Raw genomic sequence first — 17,884 nt, forward strand, 5'->3', positions numbered from 1 at the left:
GGACTTTGTCCTTGACACCTCCCTCTCCCTTTCTCCCCTTTTCCAAGGGCCACTATAGCCCTTCAGTATATAGAGTTCGGTTTATCACCAAACTCTGCCAACTTTATTTTCCAGATACCTCTGATTGTGTCCTCTTCTCTCCATTTCCACTGTCACCACCACGTCTCACCTGGATGACAGCAACAGCCTCCTGAACAGCTTCCCGAAAATCTGTCTTCTATACAACAGCCAACATGATCAGACTTGCCTTTTGCAAATCTGATCCTGTGGCCTGGCTGCTTAAAACTCTTCAGCGGCCTCTCTTGGCTCTGAGAATAAAGACCCAACTCTAGGCAACCTTTCTGGGAACATCTCACCTCTCTTGCCCTCCAGGCTTCCCAGCTGTATTGGCCTTCTTTCAGTTCATTGAACCCAAGCTCCTGTCTGCCACAGGACATTTGTATGTGCTGTGCCCTCTATATCGGACTATGCTGTCCAATACAGTAGCCACTAGCCACATACGGCTAGTGAGCAATTGAAACGTGGCCAGTGCAACTGAAGAACTGAATTCTTAATGTTATTTCATTTCAATTAATTAAATTAAAAATTTTTTAACATATTCAATTCAGATACCAGAAAATTTTAACCTACTCTTTAAACACTTTGGGTATGTGAATCTACTTTTCGACTTGAATTTTTATTAAATCAAAATACATATCAAGTATTCCTGGTGAAAATTTAGTGCCCGAATTAAGGTACGCTCTAAGTGTAAATATACACACAGAATGTTGAAGACTTAGTTTAAAAAAAGAATGTAAAAGATCTCACTAATAATTTTTTATATTGACCACATGTTAAAAAGATAACATTTTGCATATATTTGGTTAAATATAAGATATAACGAAAATTAGCTTCACCTGTTTCTTTTTACTTTTTTTTTTTTTTTTTTTGCGGTACGCGGGTCTCTCACTGTTGTGGCCTCTCTCGTTGCGGAGTACAGGCTCCGGACGCGCAGGCTCAGTGGCCATGGCTCATGGGCCTAGCCACTCCGCAGCATGTGGGATTTTCCCAGACCGGGGCATGAACCCGTGTCCCTTGCATCGGCAGGCAGACTCTCAACCACTGCGCCACCAGGGAAGCCCACCTGTTTCTTTTTACTCTTTAAATGTGGCTGTTAGAAAAATGTTAAATGAGATAAGTGGCTCATATTGTATTTCTATTGGACAGCACTGGTCTAGAATGCCGTTCCTCATCTTTGTGTTAACTCTTATATTTATCCTTCAGAGCTTGGCTCAAAGGTCACCTCCTCTAAAAAGCTTCCCTGAGATAGGGTCTTTTATTTTTATTTAGTTTTATTTACTTTCATAGCTCTGTGTATGTTTCAGTGGTTGCCTGCCTTTAACTCCTCTCATTTATAATTATACATTTATTCAAATGATTACTTGTTTCATGCCTGTTCCCCCACCAACCTCTAAGTTCCATGAGAGCAAGGCCCTTGTCTGGCTCCCCTCTGCAAACCAAACATTCGTCCAGAGCCTGGTGCCCGAATGGCTACCAGTGGACACTTCAGAACACCACAAGAAGTGATTTTATCCACTGTTCTGCCTTCCCGTCCAACGGTCCCCAACCATCTCAGAGAGCCTGAGCACTCCCTCCCGCTAGAAGGGCCACTGTAGTCCTTCAGTATATAGATTCTACCTCTCCCAGGTGGGAAGTCTCCCTTTACAGCTGACCAGAATCCTTCCTGCTGCAAGCTGGCGGAGACCTGTGTTCCATCCTTAGAGGTAATTAGAGCAGTGTTTCTCAAACTTGAATGTGCACGCCAGTCACCTGGAACCTTGTAAAAATGCAGGCTCTGGTTCATCAGGTCTGGGATGGGACCTGAGATTCTCATTTCTAACAAGCTGCCTAGTGATAATGTTGATGCTGGTCCACAGACCACACTCTGAGTAACAAAGATGTAGAGAATCTGGTTACTGCTCTACACATCCCCCAAGTTTTCTTCCTTCTCTGGACCTTCTGTAAATTAGACCAGGAGGGGTCTCTTGAAATTCACTTCCTCCTCCCGTGTACTCTACCAACCCCATACCCTGAAAAGAAACGTGGTACCTGTGGCTACTGTTGTCATTTGGTTTTCGTTTTTAATTTGAAATAAACCTTTAAGCAGTTTTCAGAGTCAGGAAAGCCCTGATATGGATCATGGAGGTGTAACAATACTCTCCAAAGATAAAGTCACACAGCTGGAGATGCTGAACACTCCTCAAGCTTTGGCTGCGGTCTGCCACACCAGGCTGGTGCTATCAGCTCCTCCAGAAGGCTCCACTCTGCAGAGTCTGGGCTTGGGCGCTGGAAAATGTTCTCTCTGATGTGTCCACTGGGAACATCACAAACCAAGTGTGTGCCACTAGGCCTTCTGCAGGGCAGAGATGAGCCCTCTGCCTCCCTGCCCTGCTGACCCAATGATGTCCGAGGGACAGAAGTGTCTTCCGGTAACCTCGATTGTGTGTGTGTGTGTGTGTGTGTGTGTCCACGTGTGCGCGTGCACACGTTTACATGTATGTCAGTTACACGTTTGGACATGGGGTCTGTGTGCACGTATCTGTGTGTACGTGTATGTATGGAGAGTGTGTGTAAGCGTTGCCCCCAGTGCTCGAGTTCGGTAAAGCTCTCGTCACACAGAGCAGGGCTGGACTCTTTCTGCACGGGCCCGGAGGCTGAACAGTGTCCCTAGGTGGACCCCGCAGAGGTGACCGGCCCCACTGTCCCTTGCTGCTGCCGCTGCTGGCCCTTGCGTCTCCGAGCGCCGGCGCCCGCCTCCTTGCTCTCCTTCCGGCCGGGGTTCCTGTTGGCGTGCTCCCGCCGGCCCTGGCCGCCTTTCCTCCTCTTCTGCCCTGTAAGAGTCAACAAAGGGCGTCCTGACACAGCAGGGAGGCCCTGGGCATGGCCAAGGGCCCGAGGAGGAATGTGGTGAGGAAGCTGGGCGGTGGGGGGAGGTGGGGAGGAGGCCCATAGGCAGTCGGGGTCCCCTCAAGGACTCCTCTGAGAAGCAGCCACTGCAGAGGGCGCTGCAACATGGGCACTGAGAAGGGGTCCCGTGAGCCTTTTCACCCTGCACCCCTCGATGAACCAGACGCCCTCCTCTTCCTCATGACTTCCTCAGACCTTGGATCCCAATGGGCTGAGGGCATCTCCCAGATGGTCACTGCAGCTCTCGGGACAGGCAGGACAGCGCCCCCCCACCGCCACTCCTCCACCCCAGGACACTGCCACATCATTGCCACATGCAGGCTGTGTGACCTTGGCCAAATCACTGCACCTCTCTGGGTCTTAACACCCCCTTCCACGTCCCCATTATCTGACCTCGGAGGGCACTTCCAGTGCCGACATCCACTGGCTCAGAAGAAATGGGGAGGGATAGGGCCATAGAAGCTTCCCGGCCCATCACACAGCTGTGGGGCCCACTCTCTGCCTGGCATGGGTTTGCACAGTATGGGGTCCTGGCCTGAGCCCTCTCCTGGGCCACAGGCAGGAAGCAGAGGGGGTCAGAACTCCCGTGGCTGTGCTGACCCCCGACCCCAGGGAGGTGAGGCCGCAGCTCACCCTCTGGGCAGGGCGTCCTCCGCCCCGTGCACCTCCGGGTCTCCTTGGTGTCGGAGCAGACGGTGTGGTCCCCCCCAGGGGCGTGGAGCACCCTCCGTGTCCGCTCCTCCGAGCCCCTCCGGAAGCCACAGAGCTTCTTCTTCTTGGAGCACGGCCCCCACAGAGACCACTCGCTCATTTCACATTGTGCTGGCAGGAGGGGAGGGAAACAAGAGGAGAAGGGGGTCACGTCTCCTCCCCTGGCCCCGGGTACCCCAGGGGAGCCCCTCCCATCTGCTCTCAGCCGCAGCCCCAGGCTAGAGGCGTCTTTAGTCCAGAAGGCAGAAAAGTCCTGAGGGAAAGCTCAGAGGATGGTGGTGATGCGCTTTCGCTGCACAGGGCCCAGCCCACGCTCTCCCTGGCCGGATCCCCCCAGCCCGCCCCTCCTCTGGGGTCCTGGACCCTGGGCCGCAGCATTTGCCCACCACGCCTTCCTGCCTTACCGGGGCTGCTGCACTCCATGGTGCCGTTGGCAGCCGCAGAGCCCTCGGGACAGGCGGGATAGCAGCGGCCCTTGTGCAGGTACAAGCTCTCCTTACACTTGGTGCAGAAGTTGTGGCTGAAGCAGGCCTCACAGTGTTCGATCTTGCATTCTGAGGAGAGGGCCAGATTGGGGGCCTCTGGCTCAGCCGCGGATGGATGCCTCCCCTGGTCCCCGTGGCCACCCAGCCACGCCCATTCACACAGGGCAGGAACGGGCCCTGGGGCTGCAATTACCAGCAGGGGAGTCTTGGGAGGGAGAGAAAGGAAGGCAAGGGGATGGGGGGAGAGGAGGTCAAAGCAGCCTCTCTTGAGGGCTGGCTGGGACTCTTGCCACGGTCAGCCAACCTCAACCCCAACCCAATCCCAGGCCCGGGAGCCCAAGGGGAGGCCCAAGAGAGCCGATTTCAGAGGAGAGGAGATTAGTGGGGGCGAGAGGAGCGTGCTAGCCTCTCACGGCACCCCAAGGACCACCTAATCAGAGCTGAACCGAGGGATACAAGGACACCCCTCAAGAGTGGCTGTGTGGTCTCCTCTCCCCCTATCGCTGGGCATCCAGAACACCCCGGAGCCTGGTTCTCCTCCTGCCCGGGGCAGCAAGAATCTGCCTGGAGTAGGGGAGAGCAATCCCAGGGCAAATTCCTCTGCCTCTACAAGGCCGGGTTCCAGGAACCACCTTGGTTGGACTCCTGGGTCCCTCCCTGAAGCTCTCCTGCCAGCTCTCCCTCCTCTGGGGAAGTGGGGGGAGGGGGGGTTGCCTGGCTAAGCTATAAGCTGGAGGGGTCTTTCACAATCTCTCCCCTCCTGGATTGTGGGTGGAGCTGACTTCTCCCCAGTCTCCGCCCCTGAAGCCTGGGATGCCAGTTTCCCAGAAGCTGGCACAGCCAGGAACGCCCTACCCCAAATCCCTGAGGACCAAGAGGGCAGTCCCGGGGTCCTACCTCCGTTCTCACAAGCTTCCCAATGCCACCCCACCCTCCTCTGTGCCTCCTGGCCTCTGATTCCTGGGTTTGGTGGCAGGCAAAATATGAACAAAAGTAAGAATAACAGCAGCTGTTTATTGAGTGCCAGACCCTGAGGGCTTCCACATGCCTCTTACAACAACCCTAGAGGGTAAAAGCAAGCACCCACATTTTGAAGATGAGGTTTTGAGACGCTGCGACTTGCCCAAGGTCACACAATGAATAAGCAGCGGAGTTGGGATTAGAACCCAAGTCGGCTGAACTTGGATCAGTCATTTCCCCTGAGACCTCGACGTTATCAGCTATGAAAAGGGTACCATCACTTAAGTCCACCTCCCTCCAAAGGTGGTTGGGAAGCTCAACTGATAGGAGGTCTGGAAATGCCTTCTAAACTCCAAGGCTCTGAACAGAATGGGAAGGTCCCTGGCGTTGTTTACAGGAGAGTGTTTGCTGCATGTCCCCCAGCTGAGAGGGAGGTGTGACAGCATGTGTCTTGGAGCATGTGGGATGGTAGCTGGTGTGAGAGAGCGGAGCAGAGTGAGAAGAGCGGGAGGAAAAGGGTGGGAAGAGACGGCTGACCAGGGCTTGAATTTCCCTGCCCTCAGTGGAGCCAGCAGTGATTTTCTGGTTATGTGTCTCAGAGGCATCTTTCTGGCTGCAGTGCAGAGGGAGGGTGGAAGGGAACCAGATGAGGGTTGGGGGACAGATGAACAGGTTATTGCAGTGGTCGAGGAGAGACGTGATGGGACCCTGGATAAGACCATGGCAGTGAGGATGGAAAGAGGATGCAGGAGGCACAGTTTGGTTACTGGATGGATGGGGAGGGGGCATAAATGAGAGGTTGGCTCTCAGGTCTGTGGCTTGGGTGATGGGTTGGGACACTGAGAGTGACCCAATACAGGTCAGCGCAGGTTTGGAGGGAGGAGATGTGGCTATGGTATGGGTTGGAAACGTGGGTGGGATGTCTGGGGAGAGGTCTGGCCGGCAGCTGGATATTTAAATCAAGAACTCCCCTCCTGGGCTTCCCTGGTGGGGCAGTGGTTGAGAGTCCGCCTGCCGATGCAGGGGACGCGGGTTCGTGCCCCGGCCAGGGAAGATCCCACATGGTGCGGAGCGGCTGGGCCCGTGAGCCATGGCCGCTGAGCCTGCGTGTCCGGAGCCTGTGCTCCGCAACGGGAGAGGCCACAACAGTGAGAGGCCCGCATACCGCAAAAAAAAAAAAAAAAGGACTCCCCTCCTCAGTATCCCTCTACTCCTCTGGTAGTCCATCAACAGTTCAAAGCACTGCCCCACCCCACCCCCACCCCATGTCCAGAGCTTCCGGCGCCCTTACCCAGCCCCCCACACACACTCACTGATGCACTTGTTCATGTCAGGGTTGCGGGCATCAAAGTATCCAGGTGGGCAGGACGGCAAGCAGACGCCCACCTGGCGGATGTCGTTCCTCTCCAGCAAGATGAACAGCTTGGGTGAGCACTTAAGGCAGCCGTTGACCTCCGAACAGAGCTCACAGCCTTTGGCACAGGCCTGGCTCCCCTCGGCGCTGACTGCAAGGATGGAGCAAGGGTGAGAGGCAGCTGTGGGAGAGACCTCCATCTTTCCCAGGATCCCACAAGGATGGGAAGTGAGTAGACAGGAGTTTCAGCCTGTAGAATGAATGTGCTTCTCAAAAAGCACAGGCCAGGCTGGTAGCTCTCTGCAAGGCTGCTTTATAAACCTCCCCAGTATCTGCTTTCAAGCGAACTAGCACAGCAAGGGCTGCCATCCACCCTAAATGCCTCTATTAGGTCCAGGTACAACACAAACTCACCCTCCAGGCTTGCTCCGTCATCCCCAGAGGAGGCACTGAAGTTGCACCCATCCTGGAATTTACACATTCCCTCATCCCCACCCCCACCCCAGAGGAAGGAAAGCTCAGCCTCAGGTATGGATGGAGGGCTTTCGTCCTTGAGAAAATTTTAAGGACAAGAGGAAAAGTGAGAAAGAGGCCACCTGCCCAGAGACAGGAAGACAGCTGGAATAACGCACGTCTAGAACAGTGCTCTCAAGCAGAGATCAGTGCTCCCCAGAGGACACTTGGCAAAGTCTAGAGACGTTTCGATTATCACACTGGGGAGGGGTTGCTAGTGGCATCTGGGGGACAGAGGCCAGGGAGGCCGCTAAACATCCTACGATGTGGGGGGCAGCTCCTACAGAAACAATGAGGCCCAAGATGTCAAAGGTGCTGAGCTTGGAACCATCCTTTGAGCCAGCGTGGTCCCCAGCGCCAGCGTTGAGTCTCAGACCTTTGATCTTGTTTCCTCATTCACTTGTTCAACCAACACTCACCCGGCCCCTCCCGGGTACCATGTGCAGTGTGAGTGCTGGGGACGTGGAGGGGAAGACGCCTGGCCAAGCTGAACTAATCTCTCAGGGGTGCAGACAGGCCCGCAACCAGGAACATGCTGGCAGCCACAAGGCCAAGCAATAGAGGACCCAGAAATAAGGGAGGAAGGAGTCACAGAGGAGGTGCCATTTGGGCCAGCTCTTGAAGAATAAGTAGTGATTTGTCTATTGGGAAGTGGAGACAAGGGCCCTCCAGGGGCAAGACCACAGAGGCACAGAATGACCGCAGGGGAATTGAGGATAATTTGGGGTACAAGTGAAAGATAAGGTGTCCTATCAGGAAGGGCCTTTTATATCATGCCAATGGACTTGAACTCCATCCTGTCGGGCAGCATTTCCCAAAGAGTATTCCTTGGAACGTGATTCCCCTAAATGTTCATAGAAGGATGTGGAGAAAAGGCCATTGCACCAGGTGAGACTGAGAACCACCGGATCCAACAAGTCCAAACAGGATTCTTTACTGCAGGACTTTTTGCAGGCTTCATTATGCTCCTATGAATTAGAGTGACTCTCTAAAATGGGGAAAGAATGAACTGCACCTCTGAGACATTTTGGCCACAGAATCCTTGTTTTGCAGAGTTTGGGGGCCATCTTTCTCAGAGCTGATTAGACAACAGGAAGTCATTGGCAAGTTTTAAGCAGGAGGAAGACCCAGTCTGATTTACATGTTGGAAAGCTTCTTCTGCAGCCTGGGGAGAGACCAGAGACCGGAGGACCTTTAGGGAGGATGCTGACCAGATCATCCAGGTGAGAAAGATGAGAAAGTCTTTAATCAAGTTCTGTTCAGTGGAGATGAAGAGAAAACGATTTGAGAGTTGCTTAGGGAACACAATCAGTACGGTCATGGTGACCAAGCGTAGCGGGAGGAGGCTGCGGTGCTTCCCGGGGTTCTGGCATAGGGGATGGGTGGGGCCAGTCACTAAAAGAGGAACCAGGCAGCGAGGATCTGTAGATACAAGCTGGAGGCAGAGAGCCAGGGGAATCAGAGCAGAGATGGCAGGGGGTTGTGCCACAACGGAGGACCCAGAGCTCAGGCTTCAGCTGGCTGGACCTGAGCCAACTGCCCAGCCTGTGACCCTGGGTGAAACACTGCATCCTGTGGGCCTCCCTTCCCACCACCAAAATAGGGAGATCAGGATGCCCACTCTGCAGGGTTGTGGGGAGGAACACCTGCTCCAGGAATGATCCCTGATTTCAGAACAGGGGAACGAGTAAGAGAAATGTGAACAGAAGAGAAGAGGGGAATAAAAAACACAACAATAAAACAACAACAACAGAATCATAATCATAATCATGGCAGCTTATTCCTGAAGGTTGAACACTTATCCTGTGGCAGGCACTGCTCTCAATGCTTTACAAGTATTAACTCATTTGAACCTCACAACCCGTGGAGGGGGTACTACTACTTTTTTTCATCCTCTTTCTCACAGATGAGGAAATGGAGAGGTCGAATTACTTAAACAAGGTTTCACAGCCAGTATGTGTTCCAGGCAGAGGGGACAAAGTTTATGAAAGCCAGGGGGTAGGACAATACAAGGTGACAGGCAAGCTGAAAGCATGGCCAGACTGATTTTTTTAAATAGAGAATTTATTTATGGAGAGTCAATGTTACCATTTAAGTAATCAATGAATTTAAAACTTAATATCATTCTTGTTGGTTGGGTCATTTGTAAGAGAAAAAAAAGGCTCCAAAGGTGGTGTCGAAGTTATGAGGGAGCCCCCTTGGGATTAGTTTTCCACTTCGGGCCATTATTCAGCTGTATTACAAATTAATGTCACTGTAGATTTTAGGTACCACTTTTACTTCAGAGATATTAAGTTGTCTATACTCAAGGTTTTTATTTAATTCATTACTGAAATGAATGCTCCTTCTAGGTTTTTGCCTTGGTTTCAAAAACCAAAGTCATCCAGCTGTCCCAGTTGTGGGCCTCTATCACTATGCTCCTGTAACTCATTTATTCCTTCCTTATCACTTTTCTTAAGGACAGATTTGCAAAGGGCCTTCTCAGAATCCTGCTGCCCGCCCCCCACTCAACCAACAACAGATCTCTGTGTGCATCTCCCTTCAGAGCTCTCAGTGACCCGCAAGAGAAAGTGCGGCCCGTGGGGGATCTGAAATTAGTTCAGCATGGCTGGTGTGTGGAGTGAGTGGAGAGGGAAGCAGGGGCCAGAGGAGGAACAGCCTCGAACCCTTATAAAGGAGTACGGACATTACCCTAAAGGCCATGAGGAATCCCTGGGGGCTTTAAAACAGGAGACATGGCCAGGATTCCATTTTAGAAAGATCACTCTGTGGTGTGGAGACCAGATTGTAAGGATGGCAAACCTGGAGGGAGGAGGACTCCCAGGTTCAAAGAGATGGAGCTGAACCAAGAGGATGGACAGGTGTAGACACAGGTGAGATATTCAGGCAGTAGAATCAATGAGACTAGGTGATGAACTGGACGTGGGGTGAGAGCCCGGGGAAGGCACACGACAAGGATGATGCCTAGGCGTTGGGCTTGGGTGGTGGGGTAGCCGTTGGTCCTTCACCAAGAGAGGGCCCACAGGAGGAAGAGCAGATTTGGGTGGAGGAAATGATGACTTGTGGAGTTTGTGGTTCTCATGAGACATCCGGGGGGAGGTATCTACTAGGCAGCTGAACCTGTGGGTCTGGAACTCAAGAGAAACATTTTACCTGGAGATTGAGACACAGAGTCCTTAATATAAAACAGTCATCAAAGGCCTAGAGGTCCATGAGACGACTAGGAGAGAGGGTGCAGACAGTGAGAAGAGGCATTAGCCATTGAAGAGAAGGACAGAAAAAGAAGGGCCAACGAAGAGGCTGAGAAGGAGCACCCAGACAGGTAGGGACACTCAAAAGCATGTTGCATCACAGAAGCCAAGAGAAGAGGACACTCGGGCCTCCCTGGTGGTGCAGTGGTTGAGAGTCCGCCTGCCGATGCAGGGGACACGGGTTCGTGCCCCGGTCCGGGAAGATCCCACATGGTGCGGAGTGGCTGGGCCCGTGAGCCATGACCGCTGAGCCTGCGCGTCCGGAGCCTGTGCTCTGCAACGGGAGAGGCCACAACAGTGAGAGGCCCGCGTACCGCAAAAAAAAAAAAAAAAAAAAAAAAGTGGAGAAGAGGACACTCAAGGGAGGAGCGGGGAGTCCAACGCCAAACACTTCTGAGATGTCACGTAAGGAATCAGCCACAAACAGGTTGTTGGCATCCCTGGTGGGGGTGGAGAGTGGAGGGCAGTGGCTGAAGGGTAAAGGAAGGTGAGGAAAGAGAACCATCTCATTCAAGAGACTGGCTATGGAGAAGGGAGAGAACTCAGGGATCCGTCCTGGGAGCCATCATTGGGGGTTAAATCCGTGGGAGAGGAAAGCGTCCGGGGGGAAGGAGCTGTGCAGCTTGAGAAGAGGATCAAGAGCTGCGGCCTGGGGCTTCTCTGGTGGCGCAGCGGTTGGGAGTCCGCCTGCCGATGCAGGGGACGCGGGTTCATGCCCCGGTCCGGGAAGATCCCACATGCTGCGGAGTGGCTGGGCCCGTGAGCCATGGCTGCTGAGCCTGCGCGTCCGGAGCCTGTGCTCCACAACGGGAGGGGCCACAACAGTGAGAGGCCCGCATACCACAAAAAAAAAAAAAAAAAAAAAAAAAGAGCTGCGGCCTGGGCAGTACTCGCATTCAACACACAAGTAGAGGAAGGTGCCCGGAAAGAGGCTGAGAAGGAATAGTTGGAGAGATGGAAGGGCATTGAGGCGGGTGGTGGGATGGAAACCGAGTGGAAAAGGGCGAGATCTGCGGGGATCGGGGCTGGGAGGAGACCATGACTGGGGAGCCCTGGACAAATCTACAACACGTGCACTGAGGTGATTGGGTGACCTCAAGAAAGGCAGTTTGGTGGGATGCCAGCCAAACCACAGGGGGCTGAAGAGTGAGTGGAGGGGATAGAGGTGGGGGGGATAAAGTGAGGAGAGGGGCAGAGGGGGTCAGAGAACACAGACAGAAAGGAGAGACCAGCTGGGGGTGGGGAATGTGATCACAAGACAGAGGAAGGGTGAAGTGATGGAGTGAAGACCCAAGGATACGAGAGGGTCAAGATACAGAGCTCAGGTGGCAAGACAGGCCTTGAGGCTTGAGGCTGGGGTCAGGGACAAGGGACTAGGGAGCTGAGCTCCATGAGGTTTGGGGGCTCAGGAAGGGAGAGTGGTGCTCAGCAAGGAGGAGAGGGGCTTGGTGATGGGCAGGGCCAGTCCAATGAGGAAAGAGACACTTCTCAAGGGGAAGGGGACCCAAAGGGTGTTCTCGGCTTAGTGAGGCAAATACATGGGCAGCGAGGGGATGGAAAGCCAGAGCGGAGGGGGCTCTGTGTGTGCCGGGGTGGGGGGTGTCCAAGGAAGATGCTGGGTCTGGGCAGAGGTTACATAATAATTCAAAGGGAGAAACTGAGGCTCACTCATTCCACAGACGTTCACCGCACACCTAACACGTGTCAGAACTGCCAGGAACTGGGGATGTGGAGATGTAGCAACAGACGCCCACCGAGGGCTGGCTGCACATTGTGAGGACTGTAGGAGCGATGAAGGGCATGCCCTTGTGCAGCAGGCTAGGTGAAGAGGGAGTGCAGACAGGAGAAACAGCCTGTGCAAAGGCTCTGAGGCACTGACCATCCGAGGGCATCCACAGAATGGAAAATAGGGCTTTAGTCTATTGACAGGGAAAGGGACCTCAGAAGGGCGTGGTCAGATTCACAATCTGAAATGCTGCCTTGGGCTTCTGTGCCCCTGACAGGAGGGTTGCGTGCAGGGGAGGCAGCCTGGCAGGCCTGGAGCCTGGCTGAGGATGGGTGGGCTCAGTGATGGGGAGGGCGCTCAGGGAGCTGATGGAGCCTCCTTCCAAGCTCTGCACAAAACCCCCTCATGCAGTTCTGCCTTTCCCACCCCCACCCTACTGCCCCCGCTCCCAGGCACTCAGTGGAGCCTGAGTGCATGAGCCAGGAAGGCAAAGCTGTGTCCTCCTCCCTTCCCTGGTGCTTCTCACCCCCTTCATCCCCATGCAAACCCCTTTCAGGCTGATGTTTCTACAGTCAGGCCTTGCCCCGGGGTGGCTCAGCCCCCACCCCCATGAAGAATGGCTTCTGGCCACAGTGCCTCCTCTCCAGGGACTTCACTTCTCCCAGGTCCCCAACTTTCTCATCTCGAGATCTTTCCAAAACCCCAGTTCTGATGGTGTCACACCCCTGCCTAAAACCCATCCATAGCTCCCTATTGGCTGCAGAATTAATACCCAGCTCTTCCACCTGGCCTAAAAAGCTTCCATAGGCTGATCCCATCCACCTCATCTCTTCACACTACCTCTAAGCAATATGGAATTATTTTTGTTCCTCTGAACACATCACACTACGTCACACCTCTGTGCCTTTGCTCAAGTTGGTCCTTCTGCCTGGAACACCCTCTGCCTCCTCTTGAGCTTAACTCTTTCAAGCCTCAGAACTAAGGTCACCTCCTCCAGGAAGTCTCCATTGATCTCACCTCCATGTAAAATCTGGATGGAGTATTTCTGTGTGTTCCCTGCCCCCAGTACTTGAATCCATCATGGTAGATATCACCTTGTGTCATTATTATCTGCTAATATGTTTTTTCCTCCCATTAGAAAGAGCTTGGGAGGGTGGAGCCTGTCTTGTTTCTGAATGGGAGCCCAGTAAGGGGTGAGGCTCCACACAGGGAAAGGGCTCCCCCAGAATGTAGGGCTGAGGATGTGGTGAGTGAGGCAGAGGCTCAGGCAGGGGGTTATATGGATGGAGCTCACTGGGGGGCTTGATAAAGTGTGGGGAGTGGGACAGGATAGGAATGAGGAGTTACGGGGGGGTGGGTGAGGGTCAGTGCCAAGGGAGGGGAACTCTCCATGACCCAGAGGAGGGCTGACCTTTGTTTGGGGGTGGTATCTAGTCTTGGAGGAATTAGACTCGGTGAGAGAGCCCTGAGTTAAGTGGGCGGAGGCAAGGGCGGGGCAGGGGGGTGACAGGAACTGGGACCTCGCTGAGCGGGTGGAGGCCACATGCTCTCCCAGGAGATGTGTCCAATCCTGGTGCCCTGGTGCCCTGGGCACATCCCCCGGGAAGATCCGGCATCCTTTAACTCAGCTGTGAGCTTAGTTTAGACCCACACTTTTTCCTCGACTGGGCCCAAATAGCCTTTAACTGGCCTGTTTGCCTCCCATCTCGAACCACCTCCCCTCACTCAGTCCTGCAGCTGGACCACACTGCTCTCCTAATTCAGACCTCTCCGTGGGTCCTCATTACCCACAGCTCAAGTCAGGTCAAGGGCAAACTCCTCAGCCTGGCGGGTACCAAGCGCTCCACCCTCCGGCCTCTGCCCACTTGTGCGGCATCGCTCCCAGGATGCTCCCTCAGCTCCAGGCAGCTTTCCTTGCTCTACCCTGATGGGTGTTCAGCTTTTTGTTTTAACAGCACAACCCTTCTTTTCAGTAGAAAACAGCATCCACGTATAACACAGAATGAGCAGAGCTGCTCCAGTGAAAACCTCAGGGCTCCCTAGAACTGCACCCAGAAACCACTCCTCCAGCTACCCCTAGCTGCACCCCATTTCCTGCACAGTCTGTGCCTCATCCCAACTCCTCACCTTTGGACAGGCTGGTCCCCTGCCTGGAGTGCCCTCCGCCTCCCCCACCCCCCCACTCCCTTGCCTGCACGTCAGCTACTCATCTTTAAAATCACATCTCAGGGGCTTCCCTGGTGGTGCAGTGGTTGAGAGTCCGCCTGCCGATGCAGGGGACACGGGTTCGTGCCCCGGTCTGGGAAGATCCCATATGCCGTGGAGCGGCTGGGCCCGTGAGCCATGGCCGCTGAGCCTGTGCGTCCGGAGCCTGTGCTCCGCAACGGGAGAGGCCGCAACAGTGAGAGGCCTGCGTACCGGGAAAAAAAAAAAAAAATTGGGGAGTCCAGCTCTGGAAGAGTCAGGGTTCAGTGAAGGAATGCAGGCTTCATGGGGGCAGGACTGAGTGAAGGGGTCCAGGAATCAGGTGGGAGAAGGGTCTCAGTAAGGGGAGCGGCACTCAGTGAGAGGCATGGGGAGGGAAAGAGGGCTCCGTGATGGGCAGGAAATCCAGGTGGGAAGGCAGTCAGCAGAGGGCAAGGGTCAGTGAGGGTGAGTGAAGAGAGGGTTCGGGGAGGGGAGGCGTCCTCAGTGAGTGGGACAGGAGGAGGACGCCCTGTCAGGGTTTGGGACTCACAGCTAAACTTCTCCCCTCTGTGCAGGGACACCATCTCTCAGACCTGAGATCACACATTTCTGGGCTCAAAACTGGTGTGTGGCTCTGGATCAGAGCTATACTGGGTGGCTTCTGGTGGCCCCACGGGCATGCAGTCACGGGATGGCAGAGTCGACAGACCTGAGGCTCATATACACAGCAAGCCTGCCTCTGCCCCCCAGGCTGCCCACTGCCCTTGCACGTGGTGGGGGCCAGAGCAGCCACATGTACTGTCCCCATCCTTTCTTCCCTCCTCCACTCCCATGGAAACCCTGGGGCAAAATGGTCCACAGGTTGTTTCTATAATAATGACACGCATCTAAAAGAGAGGATACATGTATATGTATAACTGATTCACTTTGCTGTATACCTGAAACTAACACAACAGTGTAAATCAACTATACTTCAATAAAAATTTTTTTAAAAAGGGCTTCCCTGGTGGTGCAGTGGTTGAGAGTCCGCCTGCCGATGCAGGGGACATGGGTTCGTGCGCTGGTCCGGGAAGATCCCACATGCCGCGGAGCGGCTGGGCCCGTGAGCCATGGCCGCTGGGCCTGTGCGTCCGGAGCCTGTGCTCCGCAACGGGAGAGGCCACAACAGTGAGAGGCCCACATACCGCAAAAAAATAAAAATAAAAAATAAAAAAATAAAAAAAAACAACGACATGCATCCTGACCATACAGAGCTTGATATTTCACAAAGGTTTCACAATATGTGTACCTATTATCTCATGTAACCCTCACTGTATTCCTATACAATCACACTTGCAGCTTTATGGTTATGATTTCACAAGTATTGCCTAGCAATGTCTAACCCCATATCCCCCGAACCTCTGTCCATTGTGGACCCTCGTTGCATCTTGAGTCTTTCCCACACCTCTCCCCAACCTCGTCGCATCCTTGATGGGGATCAAGGATGCCTGTCAGTCACACCATTTGGTAATAAACACTGGGCTACATGCTGTCGAGGTTGTGAGATGTGGCTCTATCAAAAGTGGGCACATCAAAATCGCTGCATTTGATTGGCTGTTGCTGGGAGTGGCCCATTCTGATGGCCAGGCCAGTACTTTTCTCTTTTTTTAGTGCAAAAGATGAACCCAGGTCTTCTGACCCCCTGGTGTAAGTGAGTGTGCGGCTCACCAGTGGAAGCGTGGCCACTAGTGCACATCACATGACGATGAGTGGCCTCTCCCATTCTTTCTCTCCTCTCGGAAATAGAGGAGACTGATTATAAACCACTAAACCGCATCTGGCCCGTGGAGTTCAAAATATTGGCCATGACAGATGAGAAGGGAGGAAAATCAAGGCCTCACTGCTGATTAAACCTAACCGTCTCTAATTGTTTGTTAAGCCAGGGATTTTCAGCTTCACCAGTTCTCTGAGCTTCTCTCTCTGGGCTGGGTTCTGGCCTTGGCCACTCCCGTGGAGACCCAACAAAACTCCATTGCCTTTCAACCTTTCCTGGCGGACCTCGGTCGGAAGGCCTCAGAAGTGAAGCAAGAGGTGGTCGGACTAGACTTCAGAGGAGCTGTCTGCCTGGGGGCGTGACATCTCTTCCGGGGGATGCTGAGAGACAGATAGGCTTGGGTCGGGCCTCCACCCCACTCCCTGGCACTGTCCCTCACACGCAGTGGCCACTCCCACGACATGATGGCAGGTACTGAACCCCCATCCCTGGAGGCATCAAGTGGAGAATGGGGGACCTGCTCTCAGGAATGCCTAGGATGGGATCCTGGGAGGGACGGTGAGGATGGTGGGGACAGGTAAACTCCTTCAGGCTCTGTTTTCAAGAAGACTGGGCTCACAGGGACCAGGAGACCTGGGTTCCAATACTGACTGTGTGTACTTTGGAATGTCATCTCTTCCCCTTTCTTGGCCTCAGTTTTCCCATCTGTACAATGACAGGATTTAATTTTTTTAGGCTGTGAAGACCCTTTCCTCCAATGACATCTTACGTGGAATCTTCCCAAAAGCAGGGAAGAGGGAAGCTGTTCTGGTTTGAAGGTGGGGGGTGGGCAGCCTCCTGCCCATGGCCTCCCCTTCACCCCCCAGCACAGATCTCTGAATCCCACTGGGCAGGGTTAAAAACCACAGCAGTGGACCGTCCCACGACCTTCTCTGCTCCATTGTTTCTGCCCCGTTATCTGGGCAGGGATGTCTGTTGCCCACCATGAGGCTGTGTGGGGTTCCTGGCCCCAAGGGGTTAAGGGCTGCACTTCAGACACCACTAAAAGAAAGGAGCCCTGAACTCCTCTCCATAAAGGGGGGACACTGAGCACCCCAGGAGCACTGGGCCGGGAAGCACTTCCATGGATACCACACAAAGCTGGTGTTATATCAAAGGGCAGAATCCACAAACTGGACCCTCACAAGAGAGGGGTTAATCTAGAAAGCAGAGTCTACAAAGGGGAAAACAGACAAAGTGAGTAATCTACAGTGTGGGTAATCTCAATAAATTAATCCACAAACAGGATAGTCTACTGAGTAATGTAATAGACAACGTAGAAATCTGCAATGGTTATCATAGAATGAAATGACCAAAGGCCCTAGTCCCCAGACAGCACCCTCACCACCACCACTCCCAAGGCCCACGGTGGTCCAGCCGCATCCGTTACTCACTCCGCCTCTGCCTCTTCCCCTTGATCCCCCGGCTGCCGACAGCGAGATGCATCCAGCTCAGAACCAGGGCCACCACACACAGCCCAAGCCGCATAGTCACTCGCCAGCTCCAGGCCCCTGGTAGGAGGGGTGGTCTCTGGGGGGTGGATGGCACAGGGCTCTTGCTAACGCCTCCGGGGCTGGGTCAGCAGCAGGAGGCCCAGGCCTGGGCTGTATCCCAAATCCACCATAATCTCAGCTGGGGACAGAGAGGGTGTGGGGAGCCCACTTCTCCATCAGCCCATAAGGAGGTCCAGAGAGCTTTCCTCAAAGGCACCTTGGGGTGTCACATGGGAGAACTCTTTGTCCTTCAGCAGGGACACCTCCAAAAACCAACCTGTTGGGGGAGGAGAGAGAAGGGTTAATTCTGGGGAACCATGGGGCCCCCCAACCTATGCCACCTACGCTCCCATGTGGTCCCCTACCCAGGAGACTGTGAGAACTCAGAATGTTTGGACATTACAAGTTACCCACCTGGCACCCCCGTAGAAGAAATCTGCTCCTCTACCTATCTTGTAAGAGTCCC

The 17,884-nt window shown here is 53.8% G+C and overlaps 1 protein-coding gene across 1 annotated transcript; it reads right to left on the reverse strand.

The window, feature by feature from the left end:
• Positions 1-2,706: 2,706 nt before the first annotated feature.
• Positions 2,707-17,413, reverse strand: RSPO1 (R-spondin 1; the record flags this gene model as incomplete). The annotated part of the gene is made up of 5 exons (XM_079725781.1): positions 2,707-2,870; positions 3,580-3,768; positions 4,062-4,211; positions 6,416-6,607; positions 17,320-17,413. The coding sequence occupies 5 exons, from the start codon at positions 17,411-17,413 to the stop codon at positions 2,707-2,709; spliced, it is 789 nt and encodes a 262-aa protein (XP_079581907.1).
• Between the last annotated feature and the right edge of the window lie 471 nt (positions 17,414-17,884).

The sequence above is a fragment of the Hyperoodon ampullatus genome (genome assembly GCF_949752795.1).
Source record: "Hyperoodon ampullatus genome assembly, chromosome: 2".
Taxonomy (NCBI): Eukaryota; Metazoa; Chordata; class Mammalia; order Artiodactyla; family Ziphiidae; genus Hyperoodon; species Hyperoodon ampullatus.